Source organism: Corvus moneduloides, chromosome 9, assembly GCF_009650955.1.
Source record: "Corvus moneduloides isolate bCorMon1 chromosome 9, bCorMon1.pri, whole genome shotgun sequence".
NCBI classification, from domain to species: domain Eukaryota; kingdom Metazoa; phylum Chordata; class Aves; order Passeriformes; family Corvidae; genus Corvus; species Corvus moneduloides.
This window is the reverse complement of record NC_045484.1, coordinates 9,871,633-9,890,170: the sequence shown is the minus strand read 5'-3', so window position 1 is coordinate 9,890,170 and position 18,538 is coordinate 9,871,633. Positions and strand designations below refer to the sequence as shown.

Sequence of the window (18,538 nt, the reverse complement as noted above, 5' to 3'; positions counted from 1 at the left end):
CCAAACTGGAAGGGCCAGCAGCCAAGGTTTTTTGTGGCCCTTAAGAAAGGGACAAAGAATGCTGTGAACCAGCACAGAGAATAGGACTAATGGGTCCTGACTTTACTGTTAGAATTCTTTCCCCCAGAAAACACCTCATTGCAAGTCTTGACCAGCAGAGCTGATTTAATTATTTCCCTTTCAATCCCGCTTTCTACAAAACCACTGTGTACAATGTTGGTTGCATATCTGACTTGACAAACTGGGCAGCATTACTTAGAAACTACCATAAAAAGAAAGAAAAGTCTTATTATTACACCTATGATATGATGCTTTGATAGTAGAGATGGGAGGAATGACCAAGGTCTAGGATATATCACAGAAAATGCTATTTTCCTGAGCAAGGAGAAAAAACCCAGCTGAAACATATACAAAGAAAATGTTAAGTCCTGCAAACACTGCATAGCACACTCATGTGAAAGGTTACCCCCTACAGTTTAACTCCCCCCTCCAGGCACAAGCAGACACAGGCTATGATACAGTGCTGACATGTGACTTCACTCCCAGATAAATGCATCAATATGAGTCTGTTTAAGGTTTGTCTTTCTGAAATTTATCTTGAAAATAATTAAAATTATGGTTTGTTAAATACATGAAATGATTATATCAAAATACAGATGAAAAATGATACCGTCATGGCCACTATTTCAACAGTGGAATACTCTTTCTAAAATTATTTTCAGATTTTCAGGCATTTTGAAATCCTAATAAACAAAATGTAGTCAGAGATGGCTCTCTTTTAGGGCAAGTTTCTACACAAAGGGAATTGGGAAAACAGAAGTGATCTGATAAGCAAAATTCCCCCCAAATCAGGATGTAAAAACCACCATACTTGTAGTTAACAGCTTGCTAAAACCCCCAGCAAACGTAAACTCAGAAGTCAGTCAGATGGTAGTACTGTGTTAATCTCATGGACTTTTCCAGGGCAGAAATCTAGAGTACAAAAGCCTGATGACATTTGTAACAGTAAATAGTATCTGATGATATTTACCAACAAAGAGTTTTAAAAAAGGCAACATTAACAGGACTGCTGTAGATGCAAAAAGGAACTTGGAACATGCAATTACTAGATGGCTCCAAACTTTACCTAATGTGTTTAAAGCCACAAAAGTAAACCATCCCAGACAGCTCAGCACACAGATAGTGCAAGAAAATACCATACTGGTTTTTTCAGGTCTAGGTCAGGACACTTGAAGACATCTATGACTGAACATGGTGTCTTCTCGCTAAATCAAGGCTTCCATGACTGAACATCATAGAGGCAGTTATAAAAGTCATACTGGTTCACAACATCTGCAGGAACTCAGTGCAGCAGTTTGCACATGTGTTAAACAGGCAGCACTAAAAACTATAAATACAGGTCAAAGCAAAATTAAAATATACTTGAAACAAAGACTTTCACATCAATAACAGGAATAAAACATGGAGACAAGCTTTTCTGCAGGTCAGCAAGCTAAAAGCACTAAGAGAAAAAGCAGTTTGCAGCAACCCACACACAATAGATCCTGAGCATCACTTGCTTTTATCGTGTACAGCACTTACGGGGCACTAGATTTTTCTAAACAGCATCCAAAGCATACTTTAAAGTCCATCCAACAAACATCTGAATGACAGAGCAGACAAGTATTTCAAAGAGATCAAACATACACCAATGGGTACCTCTTGTTCCCTTGAATTAAAAGTGAAGAGCAGCTTATCTGGAAAGCAGAATCTAATTAAAAATTATCTTTTCCAAAGAATAAAGGAGAAAAGCACCAATCTCTAAGCAAGGTGGAAACTCAGCTGGAGATAGCAGCGTCTGTTTCTTTTTGCAAAGTAATGATTCAGAAACACATTCAAAACCACATTTAAGTGGTAAACATTAAAACATGAAGTACTAAAAATGAGGCTCATGGGAGCACCACCTTTCCTCCCCCACTAATAGAAGCTTTAGGGAAAATCAGATATACCTGTATTCAAGTACATAAGAAAAAAAAATGATCTGTAGCATCTTAGCACACATGCTTTTAGAAAGACATTTGACTGATTTCAATTAGCATTTGTACTTCAAAAGAGATGATGTAATAGTCAGAGCAGCTTGGGTTTTTCATGTTTTTGTATGAATGGAAAAGAGATTCAGGCACATCAGATTGATTATTTTATATTCTTCCATAGAGAGTCATGTTGACTTTATGAAAAGGACTTTTTTTTTCCCCCTCAAACTTGTTTACTTCTGTTTGGTTTTATATTTTTTAAAGAAGACCTCACATTGTCAACATTTGCTCTAGTTTTCGTTATGCATAAATAAGTACAAGTGCACAGACAGCAAGATGTTTCTCTGCAATTCTCAGTGGAATAAAACCAAGAATTTTCCATTGCTCCAGAGCTCTTCAGCCACAGCATTTTCTTTAAATACACATACAGTTTCTTCAGTTTCATTACTAGGAGAAAACTATATCATTATTATATTTTTTCTTTACTAGACAACATGAACAATAGATCTATGCATTACTGTTAAGACTAGTTAAGAAAATATTCCTTCCTCAGAGAGATACAGAGATGTTTGAAATTTTATTATTAGACTAAAGAGAGGTATGTCTAAGTTATTTTAATTTTCTTTTGGGAAAAGGACCTTATGATAAAAGAAAGAGGAGGAGAAAAAGTAGGCAGCACGATCCTTTGCAGATAGATAGTCTGATCATTGAGACTTTCACACAAAGTATCAAAAACTCCGGTTTCCAGGCCCTTCTCCAACAACAACAAAGCTCTGACATTCCGGAGGCACACCAAAACACCAGGCCATCAACCCTTCTAGGGCAGCAAGGGGGCTTTTTTCACTCTCCTCACACAAAAGGCCTTCCCAAAAAAACTTATTGAAAAATATATTTCTTCAAAACCTCCTGCATTTTCCCCACAGAGTAAAAAAAAAAAAAAAAAAAACATGAAGTTTTTAACCATATGTAGTTACTGTTTTGCATAGAACTGCAATTGCAGTTGCAATAGTTGAGAAACTAACAGAATGAGAAACAAACCCCTCTCCTATAAAGTTCTAAAATACCTTTAATCATATTACAAGCTTAATGCATTATATTAATTTTTTAAATTAACACAGTTAGACTTTAAGATCAAACAGAGAAGAGAAAAAAGATTGTAATCCAACAAAAGCATGTTATAAAAACACTGTTCAAAACAGGTCAAGTATTTTCTTGTGCTTGAAGACTAACAAAGGGGTTTTTCCTTAAAGCAGTCATTAGGTGTTTTTATTTTTGTTACTCTTTTTTAAAAATGGTAAGATTTCTACCCCTCTATTAGATACACTCTAATCTGTATTCCTACGAATAACAGTTTTCTTAAGACTTTTTTTTGCTGTTAGTTGTGATAGGATTGCTTTCTCTTTGCATTTTGCAGACCACAAGCCACAGAAGATCACTGTGGAAGAAACACACTGGGCAAACCCATCCTGTTGATATGACACAAAGTACAGCCCAGTTTGGTATTCTTTCCACTCTGAAGGAGTCTCACATCAGGTAGTAGAAGCAAACTTATTTCTTTGCTGTTGAATGACTACTCTTTTCTTCCCAGACTTCCCCCCTTAGGCAAAATTTACGCTTTAATATTCTGGAGAGCCTTTAAATTGGTGCTGTCCAAGGGCCATAATAAGATGTGGCCATTCCACGCAGTCTGGGGGAAGAAGGGGACTGGTCAGAGACCCCCACACCTTCCCTTTCTGTCGGAGCCAAGGAAAGTCCATTAGAACTGACAGGGCATGCAGAAAGCAGGAGAGAGGGGTAATTGTGTTTAAAAGCTATGTAGTTCCAGCCTCATTTAGGAAATGCCTCCAGGCTTGCTCAAGAGTTTAGCAATAAACATAGACCACAAAGAAAAGTGAGTGTTCAACTCTACATGCCCAGAAGGGAGAGAAGGTCCTTTTCTCCATATTCCTAAGCCCATGCTAGCCCCTCCAATCTTCCTCCCATGAAGTAGGATTCCAGGAATCATCTCCATTTTTCTTATCCTGAAGGCAGAACTGTATACTGTTAACAGTTTCTAGAATCTTGATTACAAATTTCTATTACAATAAAGCATCAGTGTCATCACCTGAAATCAAGAATCTGTCTTGCTAAATCTTGTTTAAAAAAGTCATTTTCGGCCTAAGCCAACTAGGAAAATAGAAATGGCCGCAGAGTTTCAGAACAGAAAAAAGTCACATTTGTTTTTTTTCTGCCACAAGTGGCAATTATAGTTGGTACCTGAGCAGCTTTCTGCTCTAACCAGCAGATCACTATGGCATTTAGGATAATTTAAATTATCTGTAATGATGAATTAAAATTGGATAACCCACAACCAGAATATACCCACAGTATTTAATGGAGCAATTAAATGTGGAAATAACCCAGGATCAGCTCCCAACCCTGTCATGAACACATTCAAGAAATTGGAACAGATGGACATTCGACCATAGTAGGACATATTCTGAAATAATAGCAAAAATATGGGAACAACCACAACTAAAGTTGTTCTCACATGCTTTGTTTTTACTGACTCCAAGCTTTTTTAAGCTTTTAGTGTCCTATAAAAACAGTCCTATGAAACAGCTGGAGAAACACTGAAGCTGAACATCTAGAAACACTTACATAGACAAGTTTATGCACAAACTGTGACCATGACTGCATGATTAAGGTGGAGGGTCTAGAGCCCAAGTCCATCCAGGAACAACTGAGGCAATTGGGGTTATGAAGTCTGGAGGTTCAGGGTAGAATTTATCACTCTCTACAACCACCTCATAGGAGGCTGTAGCAGAGTGTGTCTGAGTGTCAAGTGTACGTTTTTTTCCCAAGTAACGAGTGATAGGAAAGAGAAAATGGCCACAAGTTGTACCAGGGGCCATTGAGATTTGATATTAGGAAAAAATTCTCCATCAAAAAGTCTGTCAAGCATTGGAAAAGAGTTCCCAGAGAAGTGATAAAGTCACCATCCCTGCAGGTACTTAAAAGACATGTAGATGTGGTGCTTTGGGACAAGATTTGAGTAGAGGACCTGGCAGTGTTAGGTTTACTGTTGGACACTGATCTCACATGCCTTTTCCAACCTGAATTATTAAATGAATGACAGGTTCAAATCACTGTGTTATCATGTATGCTGCTTTAGATAATGGCTAATTCCTCCCTTACATGATATTTAAAATGTCATCATTATATTATCAAATCCAAGTGGTTCTTGCACTCACCTGGGTCATATGAATGCATTTAAAGACTGAAATCCATAATATAGTTTCCTTCCTAATGTATACACACGTTCCTATAGCCACAGTGAAAGTATTTCTACAGATACAACATTATCAGAGAGCCAAATTGTATCCTTGCTGTCCAACAATTACAGCACCACTCCATACAGAAAAAAAAGGAACATCTGGAATTCTGCTCTCATGAGGGCAGCTGGGACTGCACTGCTACATCAGGAAATGAACTGTGCTCAGGTTATAAAATATACTTGGGGCTTTTCACAGAAAACTAACAACCATCCTGGTATTGAAGAAGTTACTTGTGTACCAGGCATTTAGTAGGAAAAGTTTCTCAAAGCACATAGCATGCTTTTCTGACCCAGAGAAATAGTGCAGATTTTCTCTATATTTAAATCCCATTGAGCGTGGATTGCTCCCTTTCATTTCATAAATTATTTCCCAAGTAGAAAACTAGTGGGATAACTAAGACTGATTTTACCAAACCTGCCATGAAGAAGAGTTTTTTCACTGCCTCATAATCTGATCTAATTAAAAACAAGTTTGGGTAAGAGCTAGCTATTACTTCTCTCAAGTTCTGCTTTGGTTTCATGTTACTCCTCAGAGTTTGTGGCAAGAAGTGATAGAAACACTTATTAATTTCTCTTCAGACAAAACTGAAAATTACTGATTGCAGTAGCCAGGAATAGTGGCCCAAGCAAAATCTTTCTTTACTAATATTGTTGAGAAAGAAATAAACAGACAATTGCTTTCAGTTGGCCAACGTACCATTTTGCATTTCATTGACTGTTCTGATCAAGATTCCTTCCAAGATCAAAACATTCCTAAGATTTCTTTTTTGCACATATTTGCACAACATTTTGAAGGAACCTGAGTTGTTCTATGAATGCACAGGTTCAGTAGAAAGCCATCACAAGTTTGAAAGACCCTGTTTCTATACACTTGAGAGAAACTAGATAAAGAAAATGCTCAATAAATTACTTCAGTTTAGAAACTTTGGATCTTAGCAAATACAAGATTAATAAGAATAAATTAATTATTCTTCTTCAATTCTATTTACCTTCAGTATTAAGTAGATCCATATCTGCTCCATATGCTTTGAATTTTAGCTATAATTTGTTTTTAAGTGAGAAAAGAAAGGCATACTTAAATACACACATTTCCCACACTTCAAATTTGAGACTTCTACTATAAAGAGAAGCAACTTTTCTGAAACACTGTACCTATCCCTTTAGCAACTTCTAATATTTAGTTATTTGTTCAGAGTATAAGTTGGCTTTAATTTTTGTCAACATTACATGAATCTTTTCAAAAGAGTCCATCCACTTAGCCAAAACTGGAAACAGCTAGTATTTACATGGTATAGTACCAGACCTACACACAGTGAACCAGTTTGAGGAGGGGAAAAAAAAGCCTAAGTGATATTTACAACAGCATTTGATCAGGATAAAGAAATAATGCAACTATTGTAACAGTCTCCTGCTAGAAGTGGTGGAGCACTTTAAACAAGTTTCACTTACACAGCATTTCTTCTCCTCCTTTGAAATGTGTTCTAAAAAAAGCTTCACAATTAACATATTATATCCATTTTGCAAAGTTTTCAAAGATCAAGAACTGTTTCTGGAAAGGCTCATTCCAATTTGGCAAATAATTAGTGCATACATTACACTAAGGTGCATTAAATGTTTGGCATCTGTGAGGGTACAGAAACATGTACTTACACACAGTTAAGTTCAATAACCAAAACAAAGTCAGATATAATTTAAAATGGGGGAAAAAAAGAAAACGGAAAAAAAGAGAGCAAGGGAAAGGAGAAGAAGTCTAAACGGCAGAAAACATTACAACAGCCAAGTGGAAACAAATGAGATATTATAGCTGGGGTGCAGTCACAGGACTATGTGTAACTCTGTTACAGCTGAACACCAAGAGCTTCTGGTGAAACTAGTTCTGTGTGTGACTTTAGTAAAAAGTATAAAGAAGCATATTCAAAGGCCAACGAGTACAAAGAAAACATAGTCATGACTATTCACAATAGCGAATTCTGTACTGAATGTGTGGATGGGACATGAGTGAGGCAAATAGAAGCAGCCCCCCTTTGCCTGGGATCTTTGTAGTGACACAAGCCAAGCAATCTAAACAGAAAATGTCTGCCTGTGCTAGGAGGGGAAGACATAAAACACCACAAAAACAAACTGCTTTCCTCATGGAAGAATGGTAACTTCGGACAACATTTGGCACCACAAGTTCAAAGGGCTATTTCATCTGCATTGTAAGTACGGAACCAGAGATCTTACAGTATTCCTGTCTCCATGCTATTGTTTTCTGTGCCATTAATGGCATTTAAATTATAGACATGCTGTAGCCATGTAGTCAAAACACCCCACCATCCAATGAGACACTGTATTATAATGTTAGCATGTCTGTGTTTTAGCTGTGCTTTCATATACTGTACTTCTCTTCAATCACCCTTTTTCTCTGCCAAATAGATACAAGAAGACAAGTCTATCTTTAGCTCCAGAAAAATTTCTTACTCAGGCAGCTGCAATACTTCATTCATCACATATCCAAGTCTCCTGTTTACAGCAATGAAATTTTTAGACGTACAAACAGTAGAGAGGCGGATAAAAACGATTCATGGAGAATTTGAAACGAAAATACAGGATATGGTTAGGGAGTCAGAAATAATATGCTTCAAGGCAAACCAACTTCTACATTACATCAGGTGGGGTTTTTTGTTTCTTTTGGGTTATTTTGAGTATTTTTTATATGTACTTTCAGTAAAGTAATCCATATTTACTGAAATACTGTTTCCCAGAAGTATAATACTGTATGTATTGACCTTTACATACAGTTATTCACAATGACAAATATTGATTAAATAACTTATTCTTTGACACCATCTTAAAAGAAAATATATTGAGATTTCTAAACAATTTCATGACTAAATCTGAAACGCTTCTTTTCTAAATTATACTGCTAAAAAGCTAAACCAATCATAGCAAGTCACTAACCAGCTAGGTAGCAAATTCAGAATTTTAGCCAGCATTTAAAACTTTTTTCAATCTCAAAAGCCTTAAGCAAGCTGTTTCAAGGTCACAACACTCCTGGGGCAGGAAGGGGGATATCTGCTCCTGTGAGCTGGTCTGCTGCTTGTAGCCCTCAGACAGACAACTCCACTTAAGACAAAAGATTTAAATATGGAACAATCTTCAAGATCCCATGATTTCCTACGTTCTGCATGTGCAATTCATCATCTCAAGCACTCAGACCCTCAAAGTATTCACATAAAGAATAAAAACCACGATATTAAATTAGTCAGCTGATTTTATTCTGTATTGGCTTATTTTTAATGCCATATGTAAAACAGCAGTGGCTTTTGCTTATTAAAGTCATAGTCTCAATTGAGGAAACTAAATATCAGGAATCCATGAAAACTTTTGTGCCAAGAATATCTAGGGCAACTGAATATATTTAACAGTTCAACTAAACTTTTAAAGTTGTTTCCACTGAGCAGGGGAAGACAAATCAGCCTAATATTTTCTTTCAAAATCTTGAAGTTATTTTTTCTAAATGAAAAAAGCTTTTCATATCTTAGTGGACCTAGCTTCTTTATTTGTTTGTTTTCCCCTCCAATGCAGTGTGATTTATCTCCTCCCACACTCCATTTTCAGCATCATCCAAAGTTACAATGATTTGGCATTGGACAGAGGACTATGGAAGCGTAACAAAACTCCACCCAGCTTTTCACTCATCATTTCTCACAGGCAAACCACAGCAAAAGGCCACTACACTACAGCCATTGGAGAAAGTCATGCATATATAGGAAGATCCCAAATGTTGGGTTTTTTTAGTGTCAATAGTCAAAAGGATATACTTACTATTCCTGACCTTTAGAACAGAAAGCTCAGTATCATTCAGATACAGAAGTTCTTCTGAAACATCTGACAAACATTTAAAAGTAAATCTACTTTAAAGTCTTGTGCTGTCTGAACTATCTCTATCAACAGAAGGGCCTCTGATGCAGTTCAGTCAAAACTTATCAATCCATACTCAGAATGACTGAAATCAGAGACACTTTGGAAATAAGTGAGGTTAAAAGTGACCTCAGTCCCTCACCTAGTCCAGTGCCTGACTCAAACCAGAGAAAAGCCTGGAATTTCCCTGTGCTGGGTAACTTGTCCAAATTTGACATATCAACAAGATGAAAAATACCAGCCTCCACTCACATGTCAATAATACAAGGCAAAATTTTATATATTTATTTGATAAAAAATGTACATAAAGGCTTGTATCAGCCAATGACTGAATTGGAAGAAATCTACATTTTATCTATAATATTTAACTGTTCTTCACGACATGTTTCTCCTTTGTGAAAAGAAACAACTGTGGTATGTCAGATACTACCCATAGCAACTATTGCTAAATGCACTCAGTTTAGACTAGAACACTAGGTAATGGTGTATTAAGTGACTTGGTATGATCACTGAATCTTGATATGGATGATCCTTTGAAGATACTTTAAGTTTTCAAATTGTTTTCATCTGACCATATTTATCAATGCCCCATTGATATTTAATTTCTTATAAATTAATGTCATTCACTACAACTGCCCAAAGGCTCTTAAGGAGTTGGTGGAATCAGTCTGGACTAGACTAATTTCAAGTACTGATGGTTTGTTCTGATAATTCAAACAGAAAATCCTCCTTGCACAGAAGTAATCATCCTTTCCTAAACTCAACTTTAAAAATCAGCACAAAAATTTCCATTTAACTTCATAAAAAACAAAGTAATAGTAACATCAGGCCCTTTTCCAAAACCTACTTTGAAGACATACTGTCTTCAGGATAGCCCAGAGCCTATCCCTGGAACAACTCACTGTTTATTAGTGAATATGATAATTCCCCCCAAAAGATTCTGTTAAAAGATACTAAGTTTGAGTTCTCAAGAACTGCAGATATCTTCTGCATAGAGTTTGCCTCCTTTAATTGATTCAGTAAACTTGATCTCTGACCTTTAAATAAGGGTTAAAATATCAGGTATTCTCTTCAGACATCTTGAAAAGATGTGGTATTTCCTGAAAAACATTTAATTTCATACTTGACAATCAGCTGTCTGTAACCCTGTGTTTCAGGAATAAAATGAAAGAACTTACTCAGGAAACCAGTAGACTACCTTTTCCTCTACCCCATGCTCCAAACTGGGATATCAGGGCCATTTTTAAACTTACTGGTATATCCTATGATGAGGTCCAACATTCCCTTGACAGAATAGGAAGAGGACTGCATTTGAACACAAACCAAAGTGAGAATGCTGAGGACCCTCTGCATTCCTTCTTACAAATCTCAAGTCTCACGTTAGACTACATATTTCCAAGATTGTCAGGGATGTATGTTAATGATTGCATGCATTCCACTTTACACCTTGTTATATATTTTCATATCTTTTTCCTTTTTAAATCAAAGGAAAACACCATTTTATTATTCAATTTAGGATGTATCAAAAAGAAATAGGTGTACTACTTTTCCAATATATGTGGTCTTCAACAACTTGTATAGAACAACACTAAATGTTTAGGTCAGTATACTTTCTAGCAGATACTATTGTTGGAGCACTGATAGAAATAAGCCTTTAAAAAAAGCCCAATAAAAAATATTTTGAATTTCTTCTCAACTACATAGAAAGTTTGTGCTTTGTGAAGCCCAGCAAAAAGACAAAAATATTTGACGCTGTAAAGCCTTTTTACTTTTTACCATCAAAGATACCTATTCTTTCAAATGTGCCTCAAAGACCTCTTTTATTCAGACCTGTTTACACTCAGTCATGTTCTTGGTGACCAATTTTGAACTTCCTGATAACTCATGAATGCATAGAAATATTTTAAGTTTTTCAGACATTTCTCTGGTTTCTCCACAAACTCCTTCAACTATGTCTTCCAATTTCAACTTGCATACAATGACAGCACAACTGTCTGGAATACTTCATTTCTTACAGAAAAAAAAACCCAGCCACACATATTTAATCATTTTCCTTGCACAGTCAAGTGGCAAGCACCTATATTCAGGGAGATGTGATGGACTGAAGGTGACACAAAGTAGAAACTATTCCTCCTCTCCACACTTTTCACTGCTCAACATCACTCAAAGGCATAGGGTTGTATAGAAACTTGCCACCGGGCCTACCACAACTATAAGTTTTAAATACTGTTATAGATTTAATGATATGAAAAATAAATTTGGGTAAAACTTAAGCTAGCACACTAGAAAGAGCTTGCAATCAGTTCAACAATTAATTACTTTTATAATCAGACAATTTGCCATAGATACTCTCTGGAGTGAATGTGAATTAGCATAATCTGTGAACTGCTTCCCTGAGCTCATCCAGACATCTCTTTTTAAGCTGCAGTTTTGGACACACCTTTTTTTAATGGCATACCTGGCAGATGAAACATTATCAGTTTTTGTTATTAAGCGCCTATGTTTGATTTGAAGAATACTTGAAGAGCAAAGAAACCAAAAATCAACTCCAAATGCAAAACGACTTCCCAAACCCACAGAAATATCTATGCCTGCATTCTGGTCCTGAAAAAATACCTCTATCACCTAATATAGGAAAAACCTTCTGATCATAATTTCCCAAACATAAGAAAAGCAGGAAACTATCTAAGCAAAGTATGATAAAAATGTCCAAACCTAAATAGAATCACAAGTGAATATCCATGACAAGTTTAACAAGAAGTTATATAAATAGCGCACTGAATTATCTTCAGTTTATAATTACAAACTAGTCATAAGCCACAGACACATTACCCCTTGCAATGCAATTGCCCAGCTGCCACAGTTCACAACAGAAAGAGCTCCCAAGGCTATTATTTCCCTTTTTCCAGTGCATTTTTTGCAACCCACTATTTTGAGTTTTATCTTTAGAGTCCAGCTGGAAGCAATCCTTCTGTTGCCAGCTAGTTTTTACCCTATAAACTCCCTCCCTCATGAAGGAAAAATGCAGAACAGGGTGCAGTGGTGGCAGAAGCAGGAAAGGTAAAGGGGAGAAATACAGTCAGAAGCAGTAGCTCTACCAGACCTGTGTATTAGGCAGCATCCTTTTAGTCATAATAACTCTGGAAATGCACCTCATCGTAAGCTATTACACACCACACCGTCTCACAAGAATAGGCATGTTTGCCATATTTCTGTGCTCTCATTTTACATAAGCAACCTTTGTTCTCCTTGTCTCAAAGTAGCAAATGAAAAATCAAATGCAAGTCAGCAAGATTCATACTACAGCACATTTGTACAAGCTGTTTTCCCAAAAGGCATCTAGAGAAGAGTAACTAAATTTAATTTCAATTACCTGATCTTCCTGAGCAATAAACAACAACAAAAAAAAATCAGCATAAGTTTCAGTAATAAAGCAGTCAAACATGAGTAAGGAAGCTCAAAACTCAGTTAACGTCTTCCAAAGTCAATTTAAAAGGAAAATACCTTCTCAGGAAATCCCCACCTGAAAAGGAAAGTACTCCTTTATTAGGCCAACTCTAGTTGGCATACACAGAGTAGAAGAAAACTGCATAGCACTTTTTAAGGTTCAACTTTGCAGATAGGAAAGGCAAAAACTCTCTTACACTGAAGGTAGATCATAGCATCCAAAATAGAGGTTATCAAAGGAGAAAAACGGCCTTGAATATTATAGGTTGCTCCCACTAGTAATTCTCCATATTAATAATCTGTAAATGAGAAATTTCTCTCAGAGCCGTTCTCCAACATTTTATCTCCAGAAAAGAGCTTGTAAGATATAGCAAGCCTTCTGTTTTTGTCTGGGCCACCCAACTGCTTGTTAACAGAGTAATAAACCCTACAGTTTGCTACAAATGAATATTATTTTCTTTTATCTTCTCAGGTTTAACTTTCAGTGTAAGACTTAGCAAAAAGTTAATTTGCATTCTAAAAATCCTTTTCAGACCCTCAAATTCATATGCTAACATTTTCAGCTATCAAAATCATATGCATAAATACTACTTTCATACATTTACATTTCTCGAATTAGCAGTTGAAGCTAAGCTTTTTGATAATGGAAACAGACTTTGGGGCTCTGGTTTATCTGCTAAACCTCTCCCTGGAAAACTATAGAGCTGAAGAAAACACATCCTGCATGCAGATTTCTTGGCTGTGCAGTGTCACACATCACCCAGGAGCTGTCACTTCAGCAGAAGGAGCAATATCAACTTAGACCTATGATGAAAGCAGAACACCCAGGAAAGAATATATTAGCCTCTTAGTTAAGGACAAGAGAAGTCAACCATAACCCACAAACATTGCATCCATTTCCTAATTAGAAGGCAAATGGGAAGAGTCCTTAAAATAGGTTCGAGCAACGAAAGGTCTGGACTTACAGTTCTACTATATGCTGCAGTCATCTTCCAAGCATCTATATCCAAAATATCCATAGAGATTTATATCTAGGCAATACACAGAGCTTCACATATAAAAAAGACTCTCCAAAGTCTGTAGGTTGAAAACAGTCCACTGTGGGGGAATTACGAGAGCCACAGACCTAGAACTGCAGCCTTTGAACTTTGGATTTAATGTTGCTGGCCTTACAACATCATCACTAGAAATTTTCTCCTGGAATTCGGCCTGGAAAACACTTCTCTGGCAACTGACAAAGGAGCAGGCACTTGTACTGACTTCCTCCAAAGAAACAGCTTACCCACCCAGGGCACAGACCTTGGATTTCAAACCTAAACCCACCCCAGCTACAACGAGGTATTGTGATTGAGTTATGCTCCAAAATGTTTCCTCAAGAAGCAAAGAGCAATTTAATAATTCAGTTGGCAACAGAGAATATGCCTGGCTACAGCTTGGTGACCAAGCCACCATCTTCCCACATATTTAGGATTTGCTCTGATGCCTGCTCAGAGGAGCAGAAAGCAGAGGGGAAGGGAAGTGCACACATTGTCAGCCTGTGGTACAGGGCACACTGAACTGAGGCCAGTGGGGCACTTCTGCAGAGAGGGGCTCAGCACCAGCCTGGCAAGACAGAAGTTGTCTGGCAGATATTTTGGTGGTCAGTGGCTTTGGGCTTCTCCATGGTGAGACAAGAACTGAATGCCTGTTTTGAGAATTCTGATTTTGAATTTTGATACTATGTGCTAATTAAGCACCTTAACCCCTCTGTGGAACACACTTAAAAATACTGCAGCTTGATCAGTCTTACACTAGGCTAATTTTGCAATGATTGTTTTAAATGCCTACTAAAAACTATCTGCATATTTTAAGTGTGATTGAAAAATCTATTCTGTTCCTTCTTATACAAACAAATGGCTCTTAGCATTTTCAGAAGAGCTCCTGGATTCTATAAAAACTGGAAGTGCCATAAAGATACATTTACAATTATGAACAGATTTGTTTGCACATTTACCTTCAGCATTACTTTTTCCTAGTTTAATTTTAATATTACACCATTTTAATTCTCAGTATGGCAACTGTGCACAAACATCATCTGGGTGGCGAATGCTGGGGGCAGCTGAACTGCTTTATAGGAACTCTGCTGGGTGGTGTTCTGTGCATGTGCAAGGCAGTGTGATATTGGTGCTTAGACTTGACTGGAAGCAAAGCAGCTCGTTTAAAACAGAGGATTTTCTAAATTCACAGAGCTAAATATCTGGCAAGTGAAGAACTAAATGACAAATACCACATCAGCTGAGCATAACAACATTCCACGTAATATAAGATACCCACCCTTTGAGACCAGAGACCAGTTTAACTCCTTAACCATGCAGGATGGCAAGACATTTGTTACATAACAGCAACTTCACATGGCATTTTTACATCCTGCCATCTTTTCACTAAAGAACAGAAGATTAGACTTCTACCCGCTCTGAGAGACAGGGAGTGGAGCCAGCAGCAATATTTAGCACAGAGTGACTGATTTCTGGCACCATCTAGCTTCCCCTGCAACAGGAATCTGGCAGCCTGGTAGGTGCTTTTCAAAGACACTGATTGAATAGTTGATACTAGTGCTACACAAAGGCTCAAGACAGCACAAGAAAGAATAAGAAATAAAGTAGTTTTGGGGCTTAAAACCTACTCTTTTTTTTTTTCCCCTCCTAATAAAGATAGTGAGTTAAAAATCCTGGGCAGAAAACCAAAGCCGAGAGAATGCAGACTGTTCATCATTCAGCTTCTCACTATGCAACTCTGCCAAATATCTATAATATACATGAAAGTATTCGACACAAAGAAGCCATAAAGCAAGCAATACTATTAACTGTTCATTTTCATGAGACATGGTATAATTTGAAGAGAACAGATTTGTTTTGACCAGTGAAACTATTCCTAATTCCACTGAAGAACTGCAAAACTCCAATGAGTCTTTGTAGCTATAAAGATAGTGGATTTTATACTCATTCAGTGCACTTAAGGGGTTTTGAACTCTAGAAACTTCAATTCATTGCCAGCAGATCTGTATGGAGAACTGCTGACCATTTGAGAAAAGCAGCCATGGTTTGTGCTGGATGTCAAAATTCATTAGTTGATGAGATATACAGCCTTTGGATGCTTGTGCTCTGTAGAATTTTGCAGAAACGTATTTATTTATCAGCACGAAGACATGTTTACAGACACACACATTAGTAAACCAGAAAGGAAGACAAATAAGGTTTGTTTATATCTTCAGTAGAAGAAGAAATGGCAGAGGAAAAGGAAGAAGGAAAAAAAAAAAAAAGTCTTTCTGGACTATACCTGACAAGCAAGCACATTCTCTCCAATTCAGAACTTTTTTCCAATTCCCACAATGAAACTTTCTTTCCATTTGCCTGAAATCACCTATAATGTGCTTTACGACCTAATCCCTACACATTTGGTTCACTTGGCATAGGCCCAATAAAAGCAAGGATTCTCAAATGTGTGACAAACCCAACCCACTTTCTCACATTGTCTTTTCAACTGCATGTGACCACAGCTACTGAAAATAGAAAATTAGCTACATTTACACACAAGTGATACATAGGAGTCTCCTATATGGAAAAAATGGAGCATAGTTACGTGCTTTTTCCTATACTCCACTTAAAGCAATATTTTTTTCCCTCAGGGTCTTAACATATTCAATTAAGGTGGTTTCTCAGTAGAGGTCTAGGGCTATTCTGCTGTTGATTCATTCACAATCAGCTCTGGTTTTGTGACATCATCCAATAACTAAAGTGTAAATGCAAGGGAAGCATGGCTGTCTTTGTGTTTTAACATATTTCAAAGCTTTTTATTTAAAGAAGAGTCTTACATTCTCTTCTCCCTAGAGATGCAGGTTTTCTAGACTCCACATTTTCCATTACTTTTGATTATACAAGACTAAGGACGACCATACATTTTCCATGACATAAGGACACGTGATGACTGAAGATTAGTAAGTCAGTATTTGGTGTGGCATGAATAAGATTATCCAAGTGAGAAGGAATCTCAAGATTTAGATCTAAGTAAGAACTCAAATGAACCCAATCTGAACTATAGGCAGAAGACTAAACCAGTTTGAAACTACCCTCAAAGTCAGCACCCATTTTTTGAAGACGCATTAACTCACTGAGCAGTTACAGATCAAAATGAAAGAGCAAGCAAAGCAAAATGAGGTAATGGAAGCAAAGCAGAGAACATGTTCATAAAGGGGAAAGGGAAATTTAGACATTTGTCATTAACATCTGACTCTGATGTCTCTTACTGGATTTATATTCAGTTATACATTATTCCGCTGTAATAACTACAAAGCATGAGTTTTTAAATCTCTGAATATTCTGAGTTGGAAGGGACCCACAAGGATCATCAAGTCCCATTTGAGCAAACAACCCATAGGGGATTGAACCCACAGCCTTGGTTTTAGCACCACGCTTTCACCATCTCTGCAACTAAAGCATCTTGGGCTATTGCATCATGTTTACCTGAGAGATATATTGCAAGGAATTTAACAAATTTCTTTGATGTTCTTACACTCAGATTTCAGTCTTCAGTGATGCACAAAAAAAAAGCACACTGGGATTTTTAGCAGCAATTTCTCTAAGTATCAAGGAAAGAGAATTTTTAAAATCCCTTGCTCCTTTTGAAATTCTCTGCATGCAATTTCAGGGTACAGTATTGTTTTAAAAAGCCTGGTAGGGAATCCTCTAGAAAGTAGAAAGTTAGATTTCCTGATATGCATACATGCAAACCTCTGTCTCCTGCATCCTCATGTACCAATAAGTTGCAAACTTAGCCAAAGAAAAGGAAAAAGAAAGTGGCACCCATAGCCACCAGAATGTAGTGTGTTTATGTAAATATTTGCAGAAGACACATTATGCAGGTAATCCAATATAATCATAAAGAACTGAATGAGATTCTGATCCTGACAGGTACCCAAAATAGGTGCTTAAGTACTGGAAAGAAGTCAAAGAGCAGAGGAGACAGTAAAAGTGTTAAAAGCATTATAGGAATCTTTACGTTTTATATTCAGGAGGAGTTTGTCATGAGCAGCCCACTCCCTTTTTGCGCTGAATAATTCCCAGCATTTTCATATCACATCTCAGATACACATATCAAAGTAAACTTTCTAATCTTGCAAATAGGCTTAGCGAGAAGGAAGAGGAGAGCAAAAAATACCCAAAAAATCCCCCGTTCCCCCTTGCCCTCACCTTACTGGCCAATACTTCTCTTATCAAATATCTGAGGAATTCTCCTCCTAGAGGGAGGAGAAGACTGAAAGGAAGTAACTGATTTGTATGTGCATCCTGTCATGCTTTAATTTTATAATTTAAAATCGATTTCTTATGCATATTTCTCCAATAATAGGGAAAAATTGCAGTTCTAGACAAAAAAGTGTCTAGGATTGGCCCGTTAAATTAATTTTATATCAGAGAAGAATCTAGATTTCAGATACCATTTGTCTTCAAATTCCTCCCAGTTTTTACCTCAGAAGTACGGTGAATCACTAAGTATTTGAGCTGTGAGTTCTTCCTCGCCTCGCTGTGTTTTACATTAGATTAGCAGTGCTGTGAACACCATGTGACAATAACACTGAGCTCTTATCCAAGACATTTAAGACAGGGCCCTCACGTGCCAAGTAAAAAAAAAAAAAACCTACATTTCACAACAAGCAGATTAAGTTTCAGAAACATGAGACTGGTTATAGCCTTTCTTTGTTCATATTCTATTCTTCCTCCCATCCTATTCACTAATTTATGTCTTCCTCAGTTTTGTACTCCATCTCCCAAGCCTTCAGTGACAGTATTTGGAACCTTAAGCCAGTCTCAATCAATAGGATGAGGAA

General features: G+C 37.0%; 1 protein-coding gene across 9 annotated transcripts in view; it reads left to right on the top strand.

The window, feature by feature from the left end:
• Positions 1–18,538, top strand: part of LOC116448143 — a 192,386-nt gene that overhangs the window by 32,517 nt on the left and 141,331 nt on the right. For all 9 annotated transcript variants that reach the window (XR_004241824.1, XR_004241823.1, XR_004241822.1 and 6 more), the window contains one exon: positions 3,427–3,545. Coding sequence is in view for 1 of the 9 variants with exons in the window: in XM_032118212.1 (XP_031974103.1) it covers positions 3,427–3,545 (119 nt within the window). In the remaining 8 variants the exon portion in view is untranslated. The remainder of the gene's footprint in view (positions 1–3,426; positions 3,546–18,538) is intronic.